General features: G+C 70.0%; 2 protein-coding genes across 4 annotated transcripts in view; one reads left to right on the top strand and one right to left on the bottom strand.

Moving 5' to 3' along the window:
* The window catches only part of SLC4A2 (solute carrier family 4 member 2), a 24168-nt gene extending 8766 nt beyond the window's left edge, over positions 1 to 15402 (top strand). The window contains exons 2-23 of one of the 3 annotated variants that reach the window (XM_044422529.1): positions 1346 to 1489; positions 4767 to 4944; positions 5319 to 5578; positions 5691 to 5816; positions 6032 to 6272; positions 7264 to 7400; positions 7892 to 8072; positions 8538 to 8673; positions 8907 to 9090; positions 9932 to 10046; positions 10136 to 10320; positions 10428 to 10656; positions 11037 to 11252; positions 11369 to 11517; positions 11685 to 11879; positions 12055 to 12288; positions 12507 to 12596; positions 12990 to 13156; positions 13310 to 13563; positions 13868 to 14037; positions 14469 to 14642; positions 14722 to 14947. In XM_044422529.1, coding sequence (XP_044278464.1) covers positions 1430 to 1489; positions 4767 to 4944; positions 5319 to 5578; positions 5691 to 5816; positions 6032 to 6272; positions 7264 to 7400; positions 7892 to 8072; positions 8538 to 8673; positions 8907 to 9090; positions 9932 to 10046; positions 10136 to 10320; positions 10428 to 10656; positions 11037 to 11252; positions 11369 to 11517; positions 11685 to 11879; positions 12055 to 12288; positions 12507 to 12596; positions 12990 to 13156; positions 13310 to 13563; positions 13868 to 14037; positions 14469 to 14642; positions 14722 to 14802 — 3762 coding nt within the window. In that variant the 5' untranslated portion in view covers positions 1346 to 1429 and the 3' untranslated portion in view covers positions 14803 to 14947. Of the gene's footprint in view, positions 1 to 1345; positions 1490 to 4766; positions 4945 to 5318; positions 5579 to 5690; positions 5817 to 6031; positions 6273 to 7263; positions 7401 to 7891; positions 8073 to 8537; positions 8674 to 8906; positions 9091 to 9931; positions 10047 to 10135; positions 10321 to 10427; positions 10657 to 11036; positions 11253 to 11368; positions 11518 to 11684; positions 11880 to 12054; positions 12289 to 12506; positions 12597 to 12989; positions 13157 to 13309; positions 13564 to 13867; positions 14038 to 14468; positions 14643 to 14721 lie in introns of those variants that run through there. The other 2 variants (XM_044422527.1, XM_044422528.1) reach the window with 2 other exon arrangements.
* Positions 15403 to 16222: 820 nt separating this feature from the next.
* On the bottom strand, positions 16223 to 19000 carry TMUB1 (transmembrane and ubiquitin like domain containing 1). Its single transcript, XM_044422504.1, has 3 exons — positions 18935 to 19000; positions 18367 to 18854; positions 16223 to 17036 (listed from the first exon to the last, which is right to left on the bottom strand). The coding sequence occupies exons 1-3, from the start codon at positions 18941 to 18943 to the stop codon at positions 16673 to 16675; spliced, it is 861 nt and encodes a 286-aa protein (XP_044278439.1). The 5' UTR covers positions 18944 to 19000; the 3' UTR covers positions 16223 to 16672.
* Between the last annotated feature and the right edge of the window lie 28 nt (positions 19001 to 19028).

Genomic DNA, 19028 nt, shown 5'->3' with positions numbered 1-19028 from the left:
CCTCTAGACTTTCCGCGTCTTCTCAGCTGCCCAGACCGGGACAGAGAGTGCCAGGCGAGGCCTGACCGGTGCTGCGTGGAGGGGAGCTGGCGCTTCACCTGTCTGGGAAGTGCTGCTTCTGCTAATGCACCCCCTTTTAGCAACGAGGGCATTTAGGTCCCACCAACCACCCGTTTCCCTTGACCAGAAAAAAGGCAGGTGAGGGGAGACGGGGCAGAGCGGTGTGGAGAAAGCAGAGACAGTCCTGTCCCTCTCTCATAACACTTGAACCCGGGGTTGTCCCATGAAGCCGGTGGGTGGCTGGTTTAGGACTGATAGAAGGAAGTTTTGCTGCCTTTACTCTTTCACACGGTGCACATTTAAACTGGGATTTGCTGCCACAGGACGCGGCGCCGGCGCCAATGCGCACGGCCCTGCAAGGGGGCTGGGTGGATCCGTGGGGAGGCGGCCCTCCGGGACCAGCCTTGCCCATGCGTGCGCTCTCCCTCGCCGGAGGCGCTGTGCCAGCTGCTGGGGAGCCAGGCAGGCAGCAGCCTTGCACCCCTCCCGCTTGGGGGTCCGGGGGCAGCCGGTCTGCCTGTGTGTCCTGCGTGCGGGACTGGGTGGGCGCTGGGGCTGGTCCAGCAGCACCTTTCTTCTGCCCGTCTGCTCCTATGGCAGGTGCTTCTGGCCGGGGAAAGCCGCATTCAGCCCCTCGCCGAGGGCTTGCGCTCCCCTGAAGGGGCAGGTATGCAGCTTGGCTTCTAAATACCTGAAGAAGCCGCTCTCCTGTATCCACCTGTGTGTAGCTCAACAGCTTCCAAGGACACCCATCTCCATCAGCAGCAGGGGGGGCTCTTCTAGGGCAGCCCCCCAGCACCGGAATTCTGCCTCCAGGGAGGTATGACTAGTGCTGCTGTTCTGCCTCTGTTTTGTTTTGTTTTGTTTTGTTTTGTTTTGTTTTGTTTTGTTTTGGCACAAGGACAACGTATTTAATTTGCTCAAGCATTTTAAATTGGCTGTATTCTTATTTAGTCTTTCATTTTGAACGTTTAATTTTAATGTGGAATTGCCTTGTTCTAATATTGCATTGACAAGTGGAAATGTTATTCATGCTGCTTTGGAATCCACTTTTGCAACAGAAGTGCAGATTCCCCCAAGGAAGTGCTGCCGCCCTTGCAGAGATCCTGCTGCTTTCCCGTCGTGCACGAGGCGGGACGCACCGTGTGCTGCTTCTGTCCCGTGCACGGCGTTCCTCTGTGCCTGCTCAGCTGCGACATGGAAACAGGAAAGCGTTCCTTGAAGGACACACCAAAGAACCACCTGGGAGCCTGCTGACGCCCCTGCGCTCTGTGCCTTTCTGCAGGTTATGGTGCCATCACCTTGCCCTCTGAGCCCCAGCGAGAAGGAGAAGGGGTAGGCCGCGCCGCCACCGCTCCCGCCGCCAGCCATGAGCCACTCGCGGGGCCCCTCGGAGCTCCGCCGCATCATCTCCACAGCCTTTGAGGGGGTGAGTGGCTGAGCCACGGCGCTGCACCTTTCTGTCCCATGCAGAAGGCCGCAGCGTGGCAAGAACGGGTGAGGGGGCGGGGGCGTTGGGTGGCTAGACATAGTGGGGCCCTTGGTGCCCGACGCCCAGGTGCCAGCTCTGCCCCCAGAACTGGGGCGGCCTCCCCAGTTCTGCACAGGCAGGCGCTGGCCCTTCCTCTCGGAGGCTCCAGGTTCGATCCGTCAGGGGCTTCTGCTGTGAGGGCACCAGGCTGCCGGAAGCCCCCAGTCCACTCAGGCACCCCCTGCCTGGCACGGTGGGGTCGCACCGGTGCATTGGCTCAGGCCGCAAGAGACCTGGGAATGGAGTGGCTGCCCAGGAGGGGAGAGAGGAGGAGGCTGGGGGGCTCCTCGGGCGGCAAGGAAGCAATTCTCTGCAATTCTCCGCTTCGCTTGTGTCAGCCCCCGCCTCTCCTCCCGCTTAAGCAGCCCGGGCACCGGCCTCCCCATCCCATGGGATGGGACACAGGCCCCCAGCGGGCAGCTGGCTGCCCCGGCGGCCTGGGGGGCATGTGCTAGCTGGCGGGCCCGTGTCTCTCCTGCCAACTCCCGCGGGGCCCCCTCATCTCCCTTCCCACCCTCAGCTGGAGCGAGTCCAGGAAGCAGGGGGCTTCATGGCCTGCTGGGGAAAGCTGCTGTGGAGAGGCGGGGAGCACGAGGTGGGACCCTGGGGCCGATGAGCTGGGGCAGGGCAGCCCAGTGTGCTTCCGGGTGGGCTGCAGCTGTGCTTGGGCGAGCGTCTCCCTCCGCACGCTGCCCATGCGCCACAGCTGTCGGGCCTGTGCCCCCGTCCCTCCGGCCCAGCCTGGCCCAGCAGGATGAGGGGTTTATGGCCACTGGGGCTGGCTGCTGCAGGGGTGCCCCCGCCGCCTCGGGGAGGGTCCGCAGGAGGGACGGTGCTCCTGTGTGAGGCGCCCGCCCGCCCGGCCTGCCCCTGGCTGCTGAGCAGCCCTTTCCAGCTGCCTCTTCCCAACGGCAAAGTTAATGATTAACCCTTTGCGTGACACCCCTGCAATCTGCTGGCCCGTCACTGCCGAGGTGACGCTCGCTGGCTGCGATGGCTGCTGAGTGACCCAGGAAGAGGCAGCAGCCGGGAAGGCCTGCATCCCACCCCGCGCACGTTCTGCCCGGGGCCGCCCGCCTCTCTGTGAGCATGGACTTCCTGCTCGGCCTGCAGGTAACGCCAGCCCTGTTGGCACTGCACTGCCTGAAGCTGCTTGGCTCCCTCCCGCGCCGGGGCCTTCCGCACCTGGGCAGGATGGCGGGCAGACAGCCACTCGGGGCCGTGGGGGTGGCTCCCGAGCGTGGGGGAGGTGCTGGCCAGGGCGGTCTCCCCAAACCTGCCCGCTCCCTTGCCAGGGCAGCTGGGCTGCAGTGCTGGGGCTGGGAGCCACGCAGGGGGGCACGGGGGACATTTGCCTGGGTCCAGACACCCTTCCTGGGATGGGGCCCTCTGGGAAGGGGCGGTGCCCCCTCCCCTGGTGGAGCCACTGGCTCCCGTGCTGCCCCCACTGCCCAGCGTGCAGTTCAGCCAAGCGGGAGCATCTTCGAGCCCCCAGGCACTGTGGCTGCCCCAGGCCGGCCGCCCGGCCATGCACAGGGGCCACAGTGCCCTTGTTGGGGCAGCCCCCCCCCCCGGTTCCTGGGTGCAGCTCAAAGGGGCCCATGCCTGTGTGAGCCCGCCTGCCTTGGGGGCTGGGGGCCTCCTCCATGGCGCTGGCTGCCAAGGCACTCTCCCTGTTGCGAGACCGGGGCCACCAGCGGTTCCGCGGGGCTGTGCTCTGGGCTGCTCGCTGTCCCCGCTGCGCTCGTGGAGCACCTGCTGTGTCCGCTCTGATTGTAGGTCTCGTTTTTCACCTTCGTGTTATCACTGCTCGCTGGAGTGCTGGTTTTGCAGAGAGCTGGGCCACAGCTCAGGAGAAACCGAAGCCGCGGCCTCCCACTGCCCTTGGGGGTGCCCCCCTCCCCGCCTCCTGCCTCTTGTTTTCCCTGGCTCTTCCTTCAGAGCACGAGCTGAGCTCCCTCCGTGGGGCAGGGACCTCTCCTCTTGGCTGGAAAGGCAGGAGGCTTGCTGCAGGGCCGCTTAATATGCGGGGTTTTGAAATTGGCAGTAGCAACCCCGAGGAATGGGGGAGGAGGGGGCACTGCCGGAGCAACCGCAGCTGTCCTGCTGAAGTGCCAGAGCTGCCCCCCCTCTTGGCATGTCTGAAATCACCCCCCCCCCAGATTACACTGGAGGAAGGTCTGTTGCACGTGCCTTGGCGGGGGGGGGGGGGGTTTTGGGGCAGGGGGGGATCCCCAGCTTGCATCTTTCCGGGCTTCCTGCTGGAAGAGGACACGATGCCCAGAACGGGGCGGGGCGGGGGGGGCAGTGGAGGGGCCGGGAAGGCAGCTATCGCCGCGTCCCCTGCGCGTCCCAGCCCGCCCTGGGCCCCGGGGCGCCCGTGCCCTTGAGGGAGCGCGCGTCCTCCGCGGCGGGGGTGGAGAGGCGCCCCCGCGCCCCCCCCAGGCGGCGCTGTCACCTTGGGAGGGGCCGCGCCGCTAATCTGCGCGGTGTCGGCCAGCGCGAGGGAGCCTCGTCCGTCAATATTTGGAGTGGCGCGCAGGGGATGGAGCCGCCTGCCGCCGCCCCGCGCCCCCCCCCCCGCGGCCGCCGTGACCTTCCCGGCTCCGGACGGAGCAGGATAAATCGCGCGGCCCGCAGAGCCGCCGCCGCAGCAGCGCCCGAGGTGGCGAGCGAGCGAGCGGTGCGCAGGAGGCGCGGGCGGCGGCGGCGGCGGCTCGGACCCCCGGCATGGCGCAGGTAGGGGGGCGCCCGCCCTCGGCGCCCCTGCCCTTCGGGGCGCCCCTCCCGCACCGCGAGCTCCCCTGCTGGCTGCGGGCTCGCGGCCAGGCCGGTTCCGCAAGCAGCCGGGCACGTGGGGGGCGATGACGTCTCACCCCCCCCCCGCTAGCTCGGGTCGGTCCTACCCAGAAGCGGCCCTGCGAGAGCTCCGGCGCCCCCCCCCCCCCGGGCTCCCCCCCCTTTGGGGGCCGGGGTTGGGGGCCGCGGCGGGGACCCCCCCCCCCCGGCTCCCCAGGGACCGACCCGCCCCCGCAGGGCCCCGGGCGCTTCCCAGAGATGCGAGTCCCGGGGCAGAGGCGGCCCCGCGCGTCCGGCGGGCGGGAGCGGGGGGCCGCGCATGGGGGGCGTGCGCGGCGCAGGGCTGGCCCCCACCGCCCCCTCTGCTCCCCCGCAGCCGGAGCAGGATGGGCTCAGCCCCCCCTCGCCCGCGTTCGGGGGCCCGGGGCAGGAGGAGGAGGAGCGCGACCTGACCAAGGCGCTGCGTGTGGAGCGCTTCGAGGAGATCCTGCAGGACTCGCACCCGCGCAACGTGGAGGAGCCCGGCCGGAGCTACGGCGAGGAGGACTTTGAGTGTAGGTGGGGGGGGGGAGGCGGCCCCGCGCGTGCAGTGGGGCGCGGGCCGGGCTGAGGCCGAGGGGGGCAGCTGGGCACTCCGGCGGGCGGGCGGGGGGATCCACATGGCCCCCCAACTGGCCTTCCGGCACTGCCAGTCGGGCTGAGGCCGGGTCTCCCCCTGGGACCAGGGAGTGCCCCCCCCCCCCCCCCCCCCCCCCCCCGCCGGGGGGGGGGCCCCCGGGGGGTCCCCCCCTGCTCACCGGGGGGGGGGGGGGGAGGCGCTGTGGCCCAAGCCTGCGAGCCACCCCTCCTCCTGGTGGGCTGTGGAGGGGACTGGAGAAGGCGCGGGGGCGGCCAGACACCCTCCTGACACCCACCTGGCTCCCCCCAGACCACCGCCAGTCGTCCCACCACATCCACCACCCGCTGTCCAGCCACCTGCCCTCTGACACCCGGCGGAAAAAGGGGCCCCCGAAGAAAGGCAAGAGAAAGCGCAGCCGGGCATCCCTGCCGGGGGAGACCCCCACCATCGAGGAAGAGGCTGAGGGCGGGGAGGAGGAGGACGGTGATGAGGAGGACGCCTGCGACACGGAGACGGAGCAGGTGCCCGAGGACCCGCTGCAGCCTGGCGGCTCTCCGGAGGGCGTGCAGGTGGGCCTGGCTTGGCATGCCCGTGGCCCCGGCGGGGGGAGGAGAGCGGGCCGTGGCCTGGGCGGGCCTCTTCCCACGCGCCTGCCTTCAGCACCCGCTTGCTTTGCCCCAGTTCTTCCTGCAGGAGGACGATGCGCTCGAGCGGCGGACAGAGGGGCCAGCACCCCCCGCAGGGCCCCTGGGCTCCCCCACGGATTCTGCGGGCCCCCCCGGCTGCCAAGGGTGCCAAGCTGGGCAGGTGAGTGGGGGAGCCGGAGGCCCAATGGCTGGCATTTGGGGAGGGCTGTAGCTTGTTCTGACACGGCCATGGTTTTAGATCTCTCAGAAGGTGAGAGAGGACCGCCCCCCCAAGGCCACCTTTTAAAACATGGTCAGCTCGGAAGGTGGGGGGCGGTTTGGGAGGTGGGGACCAGGCGCAGGGACAGGTTAGCGCCCACGTTTGCTGAGACAAAGCATCTTCCTCACAGCTCAGATGCCGAAGGGCCGGGTGGCGTGGAGGGGCCCAGTGCAGCCGAGGGGGGCTCTCCCGGGCGCACCCCCTCCAAATCCCAGCTTGCCCACCGCAGCTACAATCTGAACGAGCGCCGGCGCATTGGCAGCATGACGGGCATTGAGCAAGCCCGGTACCCGAAGGTGCCCACGGATGAGTCGGAGGCGCAGACGCTGGCCTCCGCAGACCTGGACTACATGAAGAGTGAGTTCAGGGTGGGGAAAGGCTTGGGGCGGCCCGGGGGCAGGTCCCTGCGGCGGGGAGGCCTGCTAGGTGCCTGGGACGAGGCCGCGCCCCCTCCTCCCGCAGCTCAGGCAGAAACCTCAGCAGCCCACCTTGCAGGGGGGGCGTGCCACCGAGCAGACTCTTCTCCGTGAGGCAGAATTCACGTCAGCAGCGCGCCAGGCTGCAGCCCGCACACCAAAGCAGCCCCGGGGGGCGCCTGGCAGGGCTGTGGAGGCCGTGGTCTGTGGACCAGGGCAGTGCAGAAGAGGGCCTGCTGCGCCGGAGGCCGGAAGTGCGGGTGGAGGCCAGCAGAGCGTGGGGGACGGCCGACCGTGGGGCGGCCCCAGCGCGGCCTCTCAGCCTGCCGGCCCCTGGAGAGCGTGCCAGGCAGCCGGACGGGCAGCAGTGGCCCCCCAGGGCCGCCTTGCCAGTGCCGCGACCGCGGGCCTGCCCGTGCCCTTGGCCTCCGCGGCCGCTCTCCGTGGTCGCACGGTCGCAGGGCCTGCCGCCTCCTGGCCGCCGGACGCGCCGCGAGTGTTGTGGGGCAGAGGCAGCGGGGCTCCGGTGCTGCGGGCAGTGGCTGCGTGGCCAACCTGCCCAGGCCGGGGCGTGCTGCCGAGGGCCGTGGCTGCAGGGCCGGGCTGGGCTGGGCTGGGCTGCTCGCTTGTGCCCGACCGTCTCCCATGGCTGGCAAGAGGCCGAGTGTCCGTGGAGGAACGGGCGGGGCAAGGACTCCTCAGCCCCAGCCCCAGCCCGAAGCATTCGTGCAGCCAGGGACTGGCCCCGACAGTCCCCCCGAGCGGGCAGAGCCCCCACCCCAGTGCTGCTGCGGGGGGAGGGAGGGACGGGCCGCTCGCAAGCCTGCCGGCATGTGGGGGATCTGGGTGCCTGGGGCGGCCGCCTTGGCGCCCACAGCACCCCCGGCGTGCGTGCCGCCTGCCCGCATCCGCTGCTTCCTGCTCCTGCGCAGGCCACCGGTTCGAGGACGTGCCAGGGGTGCGCCGGCACCTGGTCCGGAAGAGCGCCAAGGGCCAGGTGGTGCACATCGGCAAGGACCGCAAGGAGCCCAGTGCCCGGCAGCGCAAGCAGGACCGGCAGCCCCACGAGGTGAGACGGCGGCGGCGAGGGCCGGGAGCAGCTGCGGCAGCCCCGGCAGACTCTCCCCGGGAGGACTCTCCGGGGGGTGCCACGCAGGGCTCCCCATCTAGTCTGGATCCCCTGGACAGCGGGTGGTCTCTGTAGGGGCCCCCCCACAGGCTGCACCTTCTCCCCCAGGGGAGGGGAGAGGGGCCATGCTTGGCACAGGCTGCAGTGGGGCAGGGAGGGGGCACACATGCCCCTCATTGGTCTGAATGAAGAAGCAGGGGACGCTCAGGCTGCCCCGCCTCCCACCCAGGCGGGCTGCTCCTCTGTGTGCGAGGAGGCGCCATGGCCAGGCAGGGCTGTGCCACCTGGCTTAGGCAGGGCAGGGTGGGGAAGGGGCTGGGTGGACCGGTGCCCTCCTGGCCCGTCCCAGGCCCGGCCGGCTGTCCCCACAGAGGCAGCCCCCCTGTGGCCACCCCTCAGGCCCCGGAGTCACCGGCCCCCCTCTGGCCCAGGTCTTTGTGGAGCTGAACGAGCTGATCGTGGACAAGAACCAGGAGATGCAGTGGAGGGAGACGGCCCGCTGGATCAAGTTTGAGGAGGACGTGGAGGAGGAGACGGATCGGTGGGGCAAGCCCCACGTCGCCTCCCTTTCCTTCCGCAGCCTGCTGGAGCTGCGCCGGACCCTGTCCCATGGTGGGTGTGAGAAGGCGGGGCCCTCCCCCCCCCCAGGCCCGCAGGCGGCCTGGGGACCCTTGCGCCCATGAGCAGGGGCATTACGGCAGCTCTGGGGTGCGGGCAGAGACCACGGGTGGCCTCGTGTGGCTCCTGCCGCGGGAAAGAGCCCCGGCCACGCGGCAGCCCTCCACGACCCCTCTGGGTCTTCGCGGGAGGGTCCAGAGCGGTTCCTTCTGGCTTCGCAGCCGTGCCGGTCGGAGGTGGCTGGGGGCTCCCACGCCTGGCTCCGTGGAGCAGCCGGGGGCAGGGGCCTGAGGGGGGCAGAGGAGCCACTGGCTGAGCAGGTGCCGCCCGACGGCGTGGCGGGGCCGGGGGCCGGGGGGGAGCCGCAGGAGAGGTCGGGGCAGAGTCACCTGAAGCTGCCACAGCGAGCCTCCGTCCGCGGCACCCGCCACCCCGCCCTCCTCTGCTCCCTCTGCGCAGGGGCGGTTCTTCTGGACCTGGACCAGAAGACGCTTCCGGGGGTGGCACACCAGGTGGTGGAGCAGATGATCATTTCTGACCAGATCCGTGCGGAGGACCGCGCCAACGTGCTCCGGGCACTGTTGCTCAAGCACAGGTGAGGCGGGGGAGGGGAGGGTGCAGGAGGCTGGGCATCCCGGACTCCGGGGCATCTCCACGCCTGGGCGGCGTGCTCCCCGGCCAAGCAGGGAGCTGAGGGGGGCTGAGCAGGCCTCCCGGGCCGCCTAGGCAAAGCGGCCCCCCAGCCCGGCAGCTCTGGGAGTGGCCAGCTGCAAGGGGGCTGGTAGAGGCCAGCCAGCCCAAACCTGGGCCGGCGCTTCTTCCCTGCAGCCACCCCTCGGACGAGAAGGAGTTCTCCTTCCCCCGCAACATTTCCGCCGGCTCGCTCGGCTCGCTGCTGGGCCACCACCACAGCGCCAACCACGTGGCGGAAGGCGCGGAACCGACGGTCACAGATCCACTCATCGGCGGCCACGTCGGCGAGCACGAAACCAAAGTGGACATCGAGAAGGAGGTGGGACCCTGTGGAGGCTTCGCCTCGTTCAGCCGTTCTGGTCTGCTCGAGCCGCACGGCAGGGAGCCAGCGACCGGGGAGACTGCGGGCTCTCCCGGAGGAGGGCTTGCCGGGCGCAGCTGGACAGCCCTCTGAGAGGGCCGCTTAACCTGGGCTTTGCCCTGAGCAGGGGGCTGGGCCCAATGGTCTCCAGCCCCTTCCAGCTCCGCTCTTCCACAATCCCTTCTGATGTGGAATGCCTGATCCGGTCGGAGTTAGAGGGATGTTTTACTCTGGCACTGAAGAGAGGACAATGTTGGCACCAGGTGGGTCTCACTGGGGTGCATTGCGCAGTGGGGGTCCTCCACCAAGACGTAAGTCTGTCCTGACGCCGTCCTTCAACGCTTCCCTGTGGAGACACGCGAGGGGCACAGTGCAAAGGTGGGAGCATGCCAAGGGGTCCCTCCTCCACTGGACGTGGCCATCCCAAGCCGGGCAAGGTCGAAGCCAGCAGCCGGACGTGGGCTTGGAAATGCACAGGCTGTGGGGGAAGGACCTCCCCGTGACCCCCTGCAGAAGGCAGAGGACTGGCATGTGGCGGTCAGCCCCCTCCTGGTCTGCAGGCATCACGAGAAACGGCCCCCCGCAGCAAAGGGGGCACGGGGCAGAGCGGCTGCAGGTAGAGGGCCCCGAGCAGGACCTTCCTGTGCCCTGGCAATATGCTCTGCGCAGGTTCACAGGCTGGCATTACAGGCGCCCTGCTTGGCGGGGCAGAGGGTGGCAGGGGAGGCGAGGGCCTCCAGCTGCCCGGCGTCCCCCCGGCCGGCCGGCCTCCCTCTCACACACGCGCCTCTCGCCGCAGAAGGAAGCCCTGCCCCCTGCGCTCCCGGGCGGCATCACACGGTCCAAGTCCAAGCACGAGTTGAAGCTGCTGGAGAAGATCCCGGACAACGCGGAGGCCACCGTGGTGCTCGTGGGTAGGAAGGGGCCGGGCCGGGCCGGGGCGCTCGCGTGCGGGGGCCGGGGCGCGGCTGGACCCGTGGCTGAGCGCTCCGCCTGCCCGCAGGCTCCGTGGACTTCCTGGACCAGCCTACCATGGCGTTCGTGCGGCTGCAGGAGGCGGCGCAGCTGGAGGCCGTGCTGGAGGTGCCCGTCCCGGTCCGCTTCCTCTTCGTGCTGCTGGGCCCCAGCAGCGCCAACATGGACTACCACGAGATCGGGCGCTCCATCTCCACCCTCATGTCCGACAAGGTGGGGCCGCCGTCCCCCCCCCCCGCGGGCTCCCGCGGCGTCGCGACGCAGGGCCCCGGGGCCCATGGGAGGGGCCCGCACCCACTGCCCTCTCCTGCCGCCCTCAGCAATTCCACGAGGCGGCCTACCTGGCCGACGACCGGCGCGACCTGCTGCAGGCCATCAACGAGTTCCTGGACTGCAGCGTGGTGCTGCCGCCCTCGGAGGTGCAGGGCGAGGAGCTGCTGCGCAGCGTGGCGCACTTCCAGCGCGAGATGCTGCGGCGCCGCGAGGAGCAGGAGCGGCGGCTGCTGCTGCTGGGGGCCGCCGAGGAGCCCAAGTCCCCCGAGGAGAAAGGTAGCTGGGCGGGGGCTCGGGCGCCGGGGCAAGGGGTGGTGCCGCCGGCCCGGCACAGCGCTGCCCCCCCGGCGGAGGCGCTCCTCCCCCAGGGCGGTGCCGGCCTCTGCTGCCCCTCGCCCTCCATCCCAGGCGGGGGGCGTGGCTGCTGGAGTTGGGCGGCCTGCCCCTTCGGAGCCCCGGTGGGCTCCGGCGCCCCTCCGGGGTCTGATCTCTCGGCCGGAGCGCAGCTTGCGAGAGCCACCTGGGGACGGAGAGGCTTTGCCAGCCAACACCGGGCCCGGGGCGGGTTTGGCAGGGAGCTTCCCGGGTGGGGCAGGCGGGGTGGCATGGGGGCCCCAGAGTACCCCCCGAGCACTTCTTCCGGTGTGTCTGCCCAGCACTGCTGAAGCTGAAGGTGGCTGAGGAGGAAGAGGAGGCTGACCCACTCGAGCGCACGGGGCGCCCTTTCGGAGGGCTGATCCGGGACGTCCGCCGGCGCTACCCCCAGTACCTCAGCGACTTCCGCGATGCCCTGGACCCGCAGTGCCTGGCCGCCGTCATCTTCATCTACTTTGCTGCTCTGTCCCCAGCCATTACCTTTGGGGGACTCCTGGGTGAGTGAGGCAGGCGGGGAGGCAGGGACGCAGGTCTGGGCGAGCAGGCACTGCTGCTGCCTTGGGGCGGCAGGGCAGGAAGGCCGGGGGCTGACTGTGTGCGGGCCCCGTTCCAGGAGAGAAGACCCAGGGCCTGATCGGGGTCTCCGAGCTGATCATCTCCACCTCCGTGCAGGGCATCCTCTTCTGCCTGCTGGGGGCCCAGCCGCTCCTCGTCATTGGCTTCTCGGGACCCCTCCTCGTTTTTGAGGAGGCCTTTTTCTCGGTTAGTGCCGAGCTCCCCACCCACCTGTCCCCGGAGCCCTGCGGCTCCAGCGCCCTGCGGCGGGTGGGGGCTCGCAGTCCACTCAGGGCTGCCCTCCGGCCCGGAGCTGGTGGGGGGGGCGTGGAGGACACGGCTGTGGCCACTCAGCCGCCCCCCCCCCGCACCAGTTCTGCTCGTCGCAAGGCCTGGAGTACCTGGTGGGTCGCGTCTGGATCGGCTTCTGGCTCATCCTGATCGTGCTGGTCATAGTGGCCTTCGAGGGCAGCTTCCTGGTGCGCTTCGTCTCGCGCTTCACCCAGGAGATCTTTGCCTTCCTCATCTCCCTCATCTTCATCTATGAGACCTTCTACAAGTTGATCAAGGTGAGGGCGGGCCCCAGGGCTTCGCGGGGAGCGGACGCAGGCCGCGGCTGGAGCGGGGCCGGGGGTGCTTTGCCCGTCTCCCGTGTGCCGGAGGGGCGCTGGCCCGGGTTCCGCGTCCCGGCGGGGCTTCCTTGCGAGGGCGAAGGCGAAACCCCCGGCTGCTTCTCCACGACAGATCTTCCAGGAGCACCCCCTCCATGGCTGCGGGAACACGAATGGCACGGAGGCCGGCACCGGCCTGGCGGGGGGCGGCCTGGCGCTCGCAGAGAATGGGACGACCCAGCAGGCGCCCCCCAAAGTGACCGGCCAGCCCAACACGGCGCTGCTCTCGCTGGTGCTCATGGCTGGCACCTTCTTCATCGCCTTCTTCCTGCGCAAGTTCAAGAACAGCCGCTTCTTCCCTGGCCGGGTGCGTGGCCCGACGGGTGGCCGGCGGGGGGAGCGTGGCCTCGGCCACGGGAGCTCCCCGCCCGGCCCGGGGGGGTTCCGCCGCAGGAGCCGAGAGGCCTGCCCTGCCCGAGGGCCCACGCGCGTGCCGGCAGGCACGGTGGCTGCGCCGGCTGGCCAGCGAGGGGCTCCGGGGACCACGGCGGGCGCTGGAGTGGCTGAGCAGGTCTCTCTGGGCAGGTTCGGCGCGTGATTGGGGACTTCGGCGTGCCCATCGCCATCCTGCTCATGGTGCTGGTGGACTACAGCATCCAGGACACCTACACGCAGGTAGGCAGCGGCGTCGGAAGAGGCTGCCCATCCAAGCTCCTGCCCCGAAATTCCCGAGGGTTGTGGGGGGGGGGCAGGAGGGAGGGGGCCGCTCTTCAGCGCAAGCCGGCTGCCCCCCCGATCGTGTCTGGGGAACCCCCGCTGCGCCCTTCACACTGGGCCGCCCCGCCAGTGAGGCGGTGGCTGGGGCATGCCCCTGCCCCCCACTTCCCTCTGCCCTGGAGGGCCCTGCAGAAGGACCCCGCCCGCAGCAGCGCCCCCCCAGCAGGACCCGGAAGGGGCCCTTTGCGAGTGGGCCGGGTCTGGCCACCAGGCTTTGGGTGGGTGGGCGGGTGGGTGGGCGGATGGGGGCCCATGGCTCTCCCCCATTCACGTTCCCCCATCCCCCTGCAGAAGCTCTCAGTGCCCCACGGCTTCTCTGTCACAGACCCCCAGAAGCGGGGCTGGGTGATCAATCCGCTGGGGGTCGGGCAAAGCTTCCCCGTCTGGATGATGGTGGCCAGCGGGCTGCCCGCCCTCCTCGTCTTCATCCTCATCTTCATGGAGACCCAGATCACCACGTGAGTGGCTCGGGCGGGGGAGCAGGGGCTGGGGGCCAAGTTCGCTGGTGGAGGGCAAGCGGCCTCCATCCAGACCAGGGGCAGCCCCCCAGGGGAGGCCCGGGGGCTCAGGGGCCGGTGCCTGACGGGGTCCGTCCCCCCCCCCCCCGGCAGGCTGATAATCAGCAAGAAGGAGCGGAAGCTGCGGAAGGGCTCCGGCTTCCACCTGGACCTGCTGCTGGTGGTGGCCATGGGGGGCTTCTGCGCCCTCTTCGGGCTGCCCTGGCTGGCGGCCGCCACGGTGCGCTCCGTCACCCACGCCAACGCCCTCACGGTCATGAGCAAGGCCGTGGCGCCCGGGGACAAGCCCAAGATCCAGGAGGTGAAGGAGCAGCGGGTCACGGGGCTCCTGGTGGCCCTCCTTGTGGGTGAGTCCCGGCGACGCAGCCCCAGAGCGCCCCCTCCCCTCCCCTCCCCAAGCCGGGGCGGCAGTGTGGGGGGTTCCTTGCCCTGCCCCCCTCGCCCCAGAGGTTATGAGGACAGCTCCCGTCCAGCCGGCTGCTCGTGGCAACGGTGGGCTGCCCGGTCGGCTCTGGGGCCGCCAGCCCCACCAGTCCCCAGCGCCTTGTGGGCCCAGCCTCGGAGAAGCCCAAGGGCAGGGCCATGGGGCCGCAGCCCCTTGGCCCCTGCCCAGGGGCAGCTCTCAGCCGGTGCTTCCGCCCGCCTGCCCAGGCCTGTCCATCGTGATCGGTGACCTTCTGCGCAAGATCCCGCTGGCGGTCCTGTTCGGGATCTTCCTCTACATGGGCGTCACCTCGCTGAACGGGATCCAGTTCTACGAGCGCCTCCACCTGCTGCTGATGCCCCCCAAGCACCACCCCGACGTGCCCTACGTCAAGAAGGTCAGGGCTGCGGCCGGGGGCCGTGCTGCCCACCATGAGCGCCGGCGGGGCCGGGCGGGCCTTTGGCGACGGCACGCAGAGGAGCCGAGCTGCTTCTCAGTGCAACACCTTCTGGGGTGGGAGGGCCCCCTGCCTGCCTGCCTGCCGCTGGGCCGTTCTGGAGGGAGGCCGGCCCTCTGGCCCGCCCCAGCCCCCGGGCCAGCCAGTGGGTGCCCCGGGCGAGGAGCGGCAGGGCTGCTGCCTGGCTGGGGGGTGCGTGGGAGTGACCGCGCCACGTCCAGCGGGGCCGGGCAGGGTGGGCTGTCTGCCCCAGCCCCGAGCCGCTGCCGTGGCGGCCCGCTTCTGCGGGGAGGGAGCTCCCCCGCGGCGGGAGCTCCCCCGCGGCGGGCGCCCGGCAGAGGGCAGGTGCTGACGCGTCCCGGTGCCCACAGGTGCGCACGGTCCGCATGCACCTCTTCACGCTGCTGCAGCTGGGCTGCCTGGCCGTGCTGTGGGCCGTCATGTCGACCGTGGCCTCGCTGGCCTTCCCCTTCGTCCTCATCCTCACCGTGCCGCTCCGCATGTGCCTGCTCAGCCGCATCTTTACGGAGCGAGAGATGAAATGCGTAAGTGGCCTGGAAGGCCGGGGGTGGGGGGGCGCCTGGGGCAGGGGCTTTGCCGCTGAGTGCACCCTTTGTTCTCCAGCTGGATGCAGCCGAGGCCGAGCCCATCCTGGACGAGCGGGAAGGGGTGGACGAGTACAACGAGATGCCCATGCCGGTGTGAGGTGCCGCGGCCCCGGAGGGGCTGGCCTGGGGAGGCCGTCGCTGCCGCCTGTGCTGGGCCCACGCAGCCCCGCCTTGCACCCAGTGCCTTTGACGCCCGCAAGAAGCCGGCCGTGCGCCAGCCCTTCCCCTGCTGTGGGCAGCCACAGGGGAAGCCCCCTCCCCACTCCATCCACACGCCGGGGGCAGACCCGTGCCACGCCGCCGAGGCCAGCGCCTCCACCGCCTCACCCTGCCGCGGCACCGACCAGCAGCTGCTTGCCCGACACCGAGGCCTTATTTAACGGACTCGCTTAATGCCTCCACGGGACGCTTCATCACGTGGGTGGGGGTGTGCGCAGGGCCGGGCCGGGCCCGCCACCCCAGCACATCGTCTCGCCCGCCCTGGGCAGTAGTGGCGGCCTCGAGCCAGAGCTTGGCCGGAGGCCGGGGAGGAGTGACGGCCACGCTGGGCCCGCCCGGCAGCACCAGCCTGGCTGGAGGCGGCTGACCCAGGGCCGGGGCTGCGGGGAAGGCCGGGCGGGCAGGTGGGCGATGGGGACGCAGCCCGCCTGCGGGGAGCTGGTGCTAATGAATCTGACAATAAACCCACTTACTTCAAGGGGTTCTCCGCCCTCCTTTCAGCTGCTCGGCCCTGCGCTTCCCTCCCTCACACGAGTCCGGGAGGCTGGCGGCCCCCACCAGGCAGGCCACCGCCGAGGGGTGGCGTGGCCCCGGTGCCACTGCAGCTGGGAAGAGGCGCTGGAGGGCCGTGAGGCTCTGCCCCGCCGCAAGGGTCTCGTGCCAGGATGAGGCCGCTGGCCCGGGGGGCAGGGTGGCCGGCCGGCTCCTGGCACCCCTGGCCTGCTTTCCCGCAGGGAGCAAAAGGCTTGCCCCCCACTCTGCCCTCCTCACTGGGGGCAGCCAGGCCCAGCCGCGGAGGGGCTGAGGGCACATGGCTGGGCACCACACCAGATGGGGCCCTCTGGAAGGGATGCCCCTTGCTGCCCACAGGCCGCAGCGCCCTGTGGGGGGAGCGGGGAAGGGGGCCGAGCCAGGGCCACTCTGGGGTGCCCACAGGTGCTCAGGCTGGGCTGCCCCGCTGTTCTTTGCCTTGCGAGCGTTTCCAGCCGTGTTCATACCAAGCATGCTGCTCGCGCCCCTCCGGCCCCTGCAGAGGTGCCCACCTGCTGCCGCTCCTTCAAAAAGCCACGCTGCCTAAAGGGCCGTCTCTCAACCCCACCGTGGAGGAAGAGGCGAGGCGTGGGCTTCCTCGGCCAGGCTGCCCTTCCCCTCGCCCCCGCCCCCGCCCCCCACGCATGCGGCAGGCCCACAACCCGGGCTTCAGGCACCCCCTCCCTCCCTCCCTCCCTGCCACACACCACAAAGACCACTTCACCTCCTTCACAGTTTCGCTTTAATTTTAAAATAAGCACATCAGGCATCGGGAACTGCCCCCCCACCCCCAGACTGCAGGTGCTCCTGGTTGGTACCCTTAAAGACCCCCCCCCGGCCACTGAGACTGGACTTGAGCTGCAGAGCAGGGTAGCCGTGGCCCCCTCGCCACTTCGCTGGCGGAGGGACCTTGGCTGAGGCACAGGGGAGTGGGCCACATTCGCCGGGGAACGGCGGGGGGGGGGGACAGGTGCTGCAGGCAGCTCTTGCTCAGCAGCCCACGGCAGAGGGTCCCTGTTCGGCCAACAGGTGCCCACGCTCGGAGTGGCAGTGGGGGATTCCGGCACCGGGGTGGCAGTGGCCCGCTGCAGGGGCGCCCTTCAGCCCCACTCCCAGCAAAGCTGGGCGCCGCCCCCCCCTTTGCGGGCCGTGCAAGTCCATGCCTTGGGGCACCAGCTGCCACGGCAGCCCCCAGCCCAGCGGTGCCAGAGGAGGCGCTATCTGCGGTACACGGCAAAGGCCACGAAGCTGAAGACGAGCGTGAGGCCGGCCAGGCAGGCGGTGGCCGTGGCGGTGAAAATGTGGCGGTACTGCAGCTGGAAGTACCAGAGGGCGCCCAGCAGCAGCAGGAGGAGCGGCACCATCAGGCTGCCGATGTTGAGGGCCGCGTGCGCCACGTCCGTGCTGGCGGCATTGGCGTGCGCGCCCGCGGGCGCCGCGGGCGGCCTGTGCGGAGAGATGTGGCAGTGCACCACGCTGTGGTGGGCGAGGTGAAGGGCGGCCAGCGTCTGCGAATCGTCCCGAAGCAGCTGTCCCTGGTAGATGAGGCGCACGAGCTGCTCCTGGCCGGGGAAGTAGGTCCTGGGAAGGGGGAGGCAACACCGCGGCGTGAGTCTCGGGGCCCCGCGAGGCGTTCTGCTGCCCGGGGTCAAGTCCACGTGGCCCGGGCCCCCAGGGCCCCCATCCCCAGCGGTCTTGCAGCCCCGCTCCAGCCCCCTGCCCAGGAGCAGGGCAGCCCCAAAGCCGCACGCTGGTGCTACACCGCAGGCCGCTCCGCCCGTCCCCTCGGGGGCCGCAGCACCACGGTGCAGCTCCCCGGCTCATGGGCAGCGAGAGGGTCCCCCGGTGACAAAGCCGTGCCCACCCTCCCCCCTGCAGTGTGTGGAAGGACCGGCCAGCACACCTGTGTGCTGCCCCCGCCCCCAGCAGCGCGCTCTGGCAGTGGGAGTGGCGCTCAGCACCACCTGCTGCAGCCCTCCGGTGCCCCTCCGGTGGTCGTTCTTTCTGCCGGCGTCATGGAGCCAGTGCTGTGTCTGGCGCGCTGGACCGGCGCTTCGGAGAGCTGGGATCTAGTCCCCACTTGGGCCAAAAGGGCTCCGGGTGACCTTCAGCCTAACCTAACCCTGAGCTGCTGCAAGGCTCAAGTGGAAGGACCGCGTGTGGCACTTCGGGCTCTTTGGAGGAACTGGGCTGGGATACTGATGCAACGACAAATGCAACCGTTGTTCTAAGACTCGCTGGCAGGAGACCGCACAAGGGGAAGCGCAGGCCCACGGGGTGAGCTGCCCTGCTGGAGGAACAGCCGTGTCAGAAGTTATATACAGGGGGCAGAAACTTTTTCTTCTCGCATTCACTGGGGTCCAGCAGGGCCTTCAGAAAAAGACCAGCATCTGCACATAACACCTGCTTCGCCTATGGATTTCTCCACCACAAGGCAAAGCACCGGCATCCAGAGTGGATGGCGACAAGGGGGATCTGGCAAACCCACGGGGGCTTCCGGCGGCCTCTGCGTGCATGGACTGAGCATACCTGCAGTGCCGCAGGCAGCAGACCGGGAGGCGGGAGGGCATGCAAGAGGTGCCACTGCGCCTGCCTCCCCCCGGGCCCTGGCCGGCTGCTGCAGGAGCAGGACGCTCGCGCAGGGGACCCCGGTCTGAGGCAGCTCAGGGTTCCTTCCATGCCTTTCCACTGCCACATTCCGAAAGAGCAGAGGGACAGCAACGGAGTGCCACTGCTCAAGGCGTGGGGGCGCAGGTTGAGCTCGGTGGGAGACAGGGCTATGCCAGCCCCTCGAAGCATGCAAAAGACCCTGAGAAAGCTGAAAGACCCCCGCAGCTGCCTGCCTGGCATGAGGAGCAGCCGCTGCTGCAGTGACTCTCTCTCCAGGCTCAGAAAGGCTCCGTGCGCTCACCTCTTCAAGGTCCCCACCGTGTCCTCGGGATGGACCCGGGCCAGCCGCTCCGTGTCATTTAGGAACTTCAGCCGCAAGACGATGCTGTCGTCTGCTGGAGGGGGCTCCGTGCCTGTGCCCGTGCCTGCTGCGGGCAGTGAGGGGGGCTGCGGGGGGCTGGGGGTAGTCCTGTGGCGCAGCAGGCTCCCAGACACACTGGCGGGCCCATCGGGGATGGCCCCCGCGGCCGGTGGTCCTCCTCCTCCTCTGGCCTGCTGCAGTCCAGAGGCCGGCACGCCGGCCCGGTTCTCCTGCGGGCCCTCCTCCTGCAGCTGGCCAGTGCCCGGGGTGGAGGCGTCAGCGAAGGGGGAGTCTCCCCGTTCCACGGTGCGGGTTGAGAACCAGGCAAGCACCAGCACCAGGAGCACCAGCAGGATTGCAAAGAGGGCAGTCACTTCGTCCCCTACGCCTTCGATCAGGGCCATGGCTGACAGGCAGGTGTCACCAGCCTGGGGAGGAGACAGAAAGGGGGGTGAACGCCGGTCACAAGGGGCATGAGGCCCCCAAGCACACAGCAACAGGCACCCACTTTTTCCATGGCTAAAGCCACGCCAAGAGAGGCCTCGAGGTCAGGCCAGCTGTGAGAAAAGGCCGCCCCATCAAGGAAAGGCCAGCCACGGCCC

The sequence above is a fragment of the Varanus komodoensis genome, unplaced genomic scaffold (genome assembly GCF_004798865.1).
Source record: "Varanus komodoensis strain SLA01 unplaced genomic scaffold, ASM479886v1 scaffold129, whole genome shotgun sequence".
Taxonomy (NCBI): domain Eukaryota; kingdom Metazoa; phylum Chordata; class Lepidosauria; order Squamata; family Varanidae; genus Varanus; species Varanus komodoensis.
The sequence above is the reverse complement of the archived record's forward strand: the minus strand, read 5'-3'. Positions and strand labels throughout refer to the sequence as shown.